General features: G+C 38.5%; 1 protein-coding gene across 2 annotated transcripts; it reads right to left on the bottom strand.

Annotated features, from left to right (window-relative positions):
• Positions 1-596: 596 nt before the first annotated feature.
• LOC139771924 (uncharacterized) lies at positions 597-6,493 on the bottom strand. 2 transcript variants are annotated; one of them, XR_011718012.1, is made up of 5 exons: positions 6,357-6,493; positions 5,135-5,371; positions 5,025-5,043; positions 4,083-4,329; positions 597-3,369 (listed from the first exon to the last, which is right to left on the bottom strand). XR_011718012.1 is itself a non-coding variant. In XM_071705127.1 (5 exons), exons 2-5 carry the CDS (start codon positions 5,333-5,335, stop codon positions 3,323-3,325), a joined length of 372 nt encoding a protein of 123 aa, XP_071561228.1. In that variant the 5' UTR covers positions 5,336-5,371; positions 6,357-6,493; the 3' UTR covers positions 597-3,322. The 2 variants fall into 2 exon arrangements, 1 of the variants encoding a protein (XP_071561228.1); XM_071705127.1 differs by having other exon boundaries at positions 4,225-4,329.
• Between the last annotated feature and the right edge of the window lie 1,100 nt (positions 6,494-7,593).

Genomic DNA, 7,593 nt, shown 5'->3' with positions numbered 1-7,593 from the left:
GCTCTTCACCTCGCTTTGTTATTCCTGTGCACGGTTCCGATCGACAAATGTCAATTCCTTTGTCGCTTTTATCTTGTTCCATGGCTTCTTCTTTTCTCTGAGTTTTATCTTTCTCTTGTATACAACGCGGGCTCTCCATCGTGTAACCATCAAGTCCTTTACACTTTTTTTTTTATCGGAATTGTTACGCTAATGTAAATTCGAGAACATTAAGCGCGTGTACGTATTTTAGGTAAGAGAGGTAGAAAATTATAAAATAAGAGATAGTCATTCAACCTCTCTCCTTCAACTTACCGTTACAACTTATCGGTTCTAGGTTTCGTCTTGCTTGGTAAGGGGTTTGCAACGCAAACTTTGCGTTACCATAGCAGTCGCAATAACATGGATACACGTTATGTCAATTGTAACATAACTCCGTTTGATATCTTTACTGAGTTATTAACGTGTAATAATGCAATATGCATTGATGAAGCAAGAAATAATTGGAAATTAGCATTTGTGCAAAAACAAAAGGACGCCTAATCCGAGAAATATGTAATAAAGAAATAAGGGAAATTGAGGGATATATTATATGTATAAAAAGAACGACAGATTGCTTTCTTCTTTTTAACGTAAATATTTATTGTGTATTTATATACGTGACAGCTGTTTTTCAGAATAATACTTTCATAAGTGCGGTGAGTCTGTCGATAGTACGTGTCTGGTAGCTTGATATCTATCAATGGCCGCTCTAGCTTGCGATTTCGCGGTACCGAAGATGTGAAGATAACGATGCAATATAATATATTTTTCCTTTATATATTGAGTGTTCCGGTAACGCAAAATACAAAGTTCATCGCGATATTAAATTTTATATATATCTGTATTTATATAACGCATATATATATGTACATATATCACGACATAATTCACACACATTTGATTGTCACTCGTCTCTGATATACATAATACACTGTTGATCCCTCTATACATCTAAATAGGCAACGTGAAATATTTCTTTGCGTGTAGTCTCTCTCTTTGTTCCGGGAATATGCGAATGAAAATTCAGTTCAGCAAATTATCAGGGACAATCTGCTAAGTGTATATGTATGTGTGTGTTATATGGGTACGTGTGTGCAAGAAAATAAACATATTGGACCCCCGCAACCTCCTAGCATGCCCCTTGCACACTATAATATGGTCGGAATTAAAATATGCACATATAGACGAACGATTAAGAGCGAAAAGGCGACATTTTAAAGGGCACACCCGCTCTTGTTAGCTTTTTGCCAGTGAAAATACGTAGGCGGCACATGCTCCGCAACGGCGATTCGTGGCCAAAACGAGGACCGCGTGGATATATTGATTTTCTTTCCAACACCTTTCCAATGTTCCGCCGATGTATTCAACGTCGAAATATAGTCATCGCCGTTTACGTGCGCGGTTAGTGACACGTTACACAGGGATATAAGTAAACCGCAAACGATTTGTATCGATCCTTTCTTTTGACATATTGCAGAATATATTTTGGAATATCCACAGAATACTCCAAAATAAAGGACAAATGTCGAGGACGCTTGCCTCGACATTTTGTCGAATCAGTTGTTTGTGAAATCAGATCTTCCACCAGAATAAGCACAGACAGATTTGAATAATATTCATTGAGAGAAATTCGACTTTGAACTCTGTTCCAAGTGAAGCTATACTGTCACATGTATATCGTGTTTTCTCCGAGAATACCCTGTGTAACGATGCAATTGTACAATTATATCTAACGGCTTATAATGTTGACACAGGTACATTCAATGTGAATACGGATAACACACAGCGCTTTGAAAACGTAGTCGATTAATTATTGAAATTTATCTTCGCAACCGATTAATTTCTCCATTATAACGCGATTCGAGCACAAGTAACCTTTTCTGTAGTCTTAACGAGGTTTTACAGATTCGGGAAGAAATAAATAAGATAATACTACTCACACACCTACATTTCTGATAATGATACACGTGTTGATAGTCCCATATACCAACGGTATTGATCCGATTCTCCTGTGCCTAACAAGCAATAGCCTTACGGTTATCTATAACGGAATCCTCTTTGATAATTTTCCCAAAGCCAAAACTAATATTGACGACATCACGGAACACAGTACGTTTGACTAATTCTCTTGTTTGACGTTCTATGACACATAAATACACGTAAAGTGTACAGCTTGATATAAATTTTCTAGTTATATTCACATGCATTATTGCTATGCTTGATGATGTCTTCAAACTTGAACAGATGTTAACTATCTCCAGTTTATATCTCTGAATTAATTGAAAATTGCGTCGTATCCCTTTCAGATATTCAACAAATTGTGAACCGTTAAGTTAAAATATGTCACAAGATATAACGTTTGTCAAAATATAATATAATCTTTTTACAATTTAAAATATCCGATATGTCAGATCTTATTCATTCCGTAAACCTCGATAATGTAATATGTCATCACATCTCTTTCTAACTTTTTTACATTTTGTCATTCATAAACTCCAATATTTCATTATTCAATTTTTGTATAATATAAAATTAGCTTATACACACACACATCACTTTTTTTTTTGCTAAATTCACAGAGAAAAAGGTAAAAACATTAAAATCGAAACATTATACGTTTTGTTTAATTGTATATAAAAGTCCATTTTTTATATACGTTAGATCAAAGCAAGTTTAATATCGCGAAGAATGCGAGAGGAACTATTCGTCACGCGGCATTATTGCCAAGGTCCTCATTTGAGAAACTTACAGAATTGGAAGGCATAATAGTAAAAGTGACTCTATCTCAAAGTTGAACAAAATAAGAAACTAACTATTGCCATATTTTTTCATCAAACTGCTCTACAAGGCGACGCAGTTTGCTCGGAAATAAAAGTACACGAGCCACTTCCAATTACACCTATAGTTACCTCTTCCATTGAACACTAATGTAGCTTCCTTCACGCCCGGCTGCACAGCAGCCACAGCAGATTAAACTCTCGTCTTTTTTCACGAGACATCAGAAAGATTTATCAGGGCGTATGTCGACAACGACGATTCGTGTGCCGTACGGTACGTCTCCATTGTTTACACACGATTAATACATTCCCTAACGACGTGTTCTACTCCAGCCAGATCGAGATTTAGAAAGCCGCGCCGATTTTTCAAATAGGATATGCGATGTCTTCAGTTTGTCCGCACGAGTAATACGCGACTCGAGATACGACTTCACAATGGAAAGAACTTAATTCTATTTTGTTTCTTTGTTTGCTTGTGGCAAGCTCGCACGACGGAACGGAAAATCCGGGGAGTCGTCGAACGGTTAAGGTCTTGTGAAGCGATACCGGTACGGAGTCCAGGTGAACAGTTCTAAGGGAAAAGAATACATATCCATTGTATATCCATCGTTCGCTTGCCACATCTAAATATTCTTAGCATGCAAGTGGTGCACCAGCGCGAAGAACGTCACTATCTTGTCGTTTTCGCGCCGCTTGGGATGCAAAATTAGCATGCACTCTGAAAACGATCAGCTCGCTTGCGTTTGAAAATAAAAATATTTCTCCTCCTCCTCCTTTAACTGATTATTAACTTCCGCTCTCTACCCTCAGTCTGCAGTCTGTTTCGATGCAAGCTGAAGTTTCCAGTTACGCTTATTATTCGATGATGAAACATGCCGAATTGCTACGGATCTACTAACTGATTTGTAAAAATGTCCAGGTGAAGAAGTTTACAGTACCATCTGATGAATTTCCACATGATAATCAAAAGATCTTGCGAGATAAGCGCGTGTCGTGACAAAACATCTTTAAAAGAACGTCTGATGACGAACTGTAAATATCTTACGTGCTGTAAAAATCTACATCAAAGGATCGAAACAAATAATCGAATGATTTATCGAATGATTAATACCGAACGATTCGACGGCAATCAGCCATTGGTTTCATACTAGAAATAATATAGTCCAATGTGGACTATAAGAACATCGTTCTTCGCCGATTAGCGAAGTAATTAAAACAAGCGTTTTCACAGAGACCGGCTCGATACTTGAATTGATCGGTGTGGTCGACTCGTTCTTCATCTACCTGTAGATGATATATGGGTGGATGTCTGCGGCCTGATGGTGATGCGATATGACGATGAGAGCGTTATGCAAAACTACTTGTTTGTAAAGGAGGCTGGCAATAGCGTGGCGACGGTCACTACGTGAATCGCTCTACGATTTACCATGGTTAGTGAAGCACGGACAAAGCGCATTCAGAATACGATTGCAGAATCCACGCGCTCGATTGTTCCAGCCGGCGATGGTATCGCCACCCTTCAATCTACTACCTGCACACACACACGAATAGCCAGCGTGTTATAAATATCAATCTCGAAAGATAATTATAATTGCGCGACGTTCTACTTTGCAAGTAGCTCTACGGGGTGTCCCACCCGACTTGATCATCTGAAATATCTCCGTTGCTATTGATGGCACGGGAAAATGTGTAAGAAAAAAGAGTGCGAAAGAAAATAAGTTAATAACTTAGCTGTTAATAACTTGACAATAAAGTTAAATGATTAGCTTATAAATATCGATCTTGCTTGCCTATAATCTTGATTTTCCATTAATTTTTTTGTTTACATATTTTCCCGTATCGTTTACGGAGGTATTACACGAACATGAACATATTTCTACTTGGCGATTCAAATCTGCGTCTATTCAATAAATTATTGCTTATTTAATTATTATATATTTACCTATGTACCGATATCTATAAATTTGTTTAATTATCTCTAGCGATCTAGCAATTTAGCGATCTAGTAGTCTACATTTATTGAACCATCTGCCTTTTCTTGCTTACTCTTTACCTACTTTTTCTTCCTCTAGCTCTCCGAATATAAAATATTTACCATTTTTTATTTATATCCGCCTTCTTTTCCTTTGTTATAGCCGACACGAGTCAATTGAGAATGTTTCAATCCCGTAAATTAGAACATTTGAATCGTAAAAATCAGAACGTAAGTGGTCGATTTGTACTTACCTTCGCCTGTGCCATCTCCCTGAAACACAAACAGGAAATATTGCATTACCCAATCTTCACGATATATATACCTAACTATTTTTAATTTAATAAATCGTAAAGTCGTTTACCTCCGACTGAATCTTTCTTTTCGAAGCCTCCGTAGCGGCGGTCTCTATCACTTCGCTAATAAATTTCGTAGTTTCTCTCATGAGCTCCTCGTCCTCCTTGAAAGCCTCTTTCCTCTGCTCCAACGTTCCCATCATTAAATTCTTCTCGTGTTCATTCATATTCATAGTGCAATGGGACGATATAGACATCTGATTGGTCATAGTATCATCGACGACGGTAATTTCCGTGTCCTAGACCTTCGCAATTAAAATTATTTTCGGTCAAACGAAAGAATCTTATGTGAATCAGATGCAGAATTTTTCTTAATTTATATGTATCAGAAATATTCAGTTACCTTAGATAATTCAACGTATAAGGAATATTAAATAAAGCATAACTAAAATAATTTAAAATAAAAGATAAAAATCCGATGTTGAACGATACGGATAGTCAGTAATTTTAGATTGAATTATCTCTTCCTCTCTCCTTCTCTCTCTCTCTCTCTCTCTCTCTCTCTCTCTCTCTCTCTCTCTCTCTCTCTCTCTCTCTCTCTCTCTCTCTCTCTCTTTTCTCTCTGTGATCATCGGCTTGATATTAATTCACTAACAAGATCGTCGCGCACGACCCCTCATATTTTCGAGCCATCCGCGCATATACTGGTCAATGATCGACGGCGAAAATAGGGGGTTGAAACCGATATAAATTTCGATACTTTCAAACTTCGATATTACAGACACGTGGCAATGATCGGATATAAATTAAATTTATTTCTGAACGAAGATATACCCTGTGCCGCGATTATAATTCTTTAAAGTGACACGGATCATTATACAGCTTTCTTCATCGTTAATATTTGTTATTTATATTTTTAAATTATTAATTAAGTAATTTATTTATTCCTTGTACGAATGAGTTTCATACAAATAAACGCTATAACTGCGAGTGATAAATTATGATCGTTGTAGATAAAACTTTGGTAATTCTACAACTTATGTTGCAAAGATTGATAAAGAGATATAGTTTTGTAAAATTACTCTAACTAAACATTTGATGTTAAATAAAATTTATAGAATATACTGTGCTATATATACCTAGATGTTACAGATAATAATGCTAAATTGCTTTCTACGTTTAAAAAAAACAGTACATTCTATCTACGTGCGTGTGAATCCTTTATGCGTTTATCCAATTTATTATCTACATTTAATCCACATTTTGCGATCGTACATCGATAAAACTCACCGAAGTTACATTGGTTTTGATTCCAGCATCCAATCGGCGTTCGAAACAGCCGCCGAGATGAATGGTATCATTGTTGAATTTCCAATTAGCGCAGTAATATGTATGACAGAGAGACATCGACGTAAATACGACGGCGGATGACGGATGTGCCACAGGTGGTGTGTGTTGTTTCACCGCGTACGCACACCGACACCATACGCAGCGTATGCACTGGTCTCTACGTACACGCGCGGGTATCCCGGGGATGCCGATGACGTGGTCGCTGGTCGCCCAAGGCCGGGCCCAAGACGAGTCGACAGCGTCGAGGTCGGCCGCGTTTATTTAATCGCTGATAAAGGCCTGGATCTGGTGGCACCGAGCTATCCCGAGCCGAGTAGCCGGTCGCTCCGACAGAAACCTCCGGAAGACCAGGAGACTCGTCGACGCTTAATGGACATGGACTTGGCTCCCTTGACGGGGTGGAAATATGGGGATGGTATATTCCTCAGTATTCGCGGCGCCGAACAGGGCGTAGAGAAGCGATTAGAAACGGGTAAACCCTCATCTTCCCTTTCGTCGCGTCTTCGACGGGCTCTGCGCTCCGTCAGGTAATGATCGACGCGGACCAGACGAAGCTCTCTTACCCGACTGGATATCACCCCACAGCCAGACCCTGAAACGGAGCATGCGTCGGGGGACCAGGCAGCTATTAGGTTTTTATATCTTCGCTTCTATGCCTCTCTTATCTGCCTGCGCGAATGTGTACACATGCGCGTACACATACGCCTGCACACGGCATTTACTGCCCTTACCTCGCAGATACGCCAAGTCTGTCAATCCACTGGAGCAAGGTGGCATTTGATTCATTAATATCAATCGTCGCGCAAACACACAACGCTGATTTATCATTCGCAAAATCTGGAAAAACGGATGGATTAGAAACTAGGAAAGAAATATTTATTTCACAACGCTAGAATTCGCAATCCTTATCTAGATTTCATTCCGTTTTTCTTTACGGAAATAATATGTAAATACGTACCTGCATACAACAAGATTTATTGTAACTGCTGCATTGCTGTGTGTGAAGAATTTTAAAAAACGACTCAGTCCTCCTCGCTAATTTTTATTTCGCGTGATATGCCACTCGTGTCACTGCGATTTTTCAATACATATGTTTGAAAATTCTGTTCTTTTAAATTGGCGAAATGTCCGTGTTCAGAATTGGATGCCTAATGTAGAAATGTGTATGAGATACTTG

The sequence above is a fragment of the Temnothorax nylanderi genome, unplaced genomic scaffold, assembly GCF_030848795.1.
Source record: "Temnothorax nylanderi isolate EJ_2023f unplaced genomic scaffold, tnyl_v1.0 TNYL_tig0045_pilon, whole genome shotgun sequence".
In the NCBI taxonomy this organism is placed as follows: domain Eukaryota; kingdom Metazoa; phylum Arthropoda; class Insecta; order Hymenoptera; family Formicidae; genus Temnothorax; species Temnothorax nylanderi.
The sequence above is the reverse complement of the archived record's forward strand: the minus strand, read 5'-3'. Positions and strand labels throughout refer to the sequence as shown.

Excerpts from the sequence above, each read along its gene's own strand:
- LOC139771924 (XM_071705127.1), bottom strand. The coding sequence starts at position 5,335 with ATGACCAATCAGATGTCTATATCGTCCCATTGCACTATGAATATGAAT. Across the intron at positions 3,370-4,224 it reads TCCGTGCTTCACTAACCATG|AACTGTTCACCTGGACTCCG; the intron begins GTAAATCGTAGA and ends CTTTTCCCTTAG.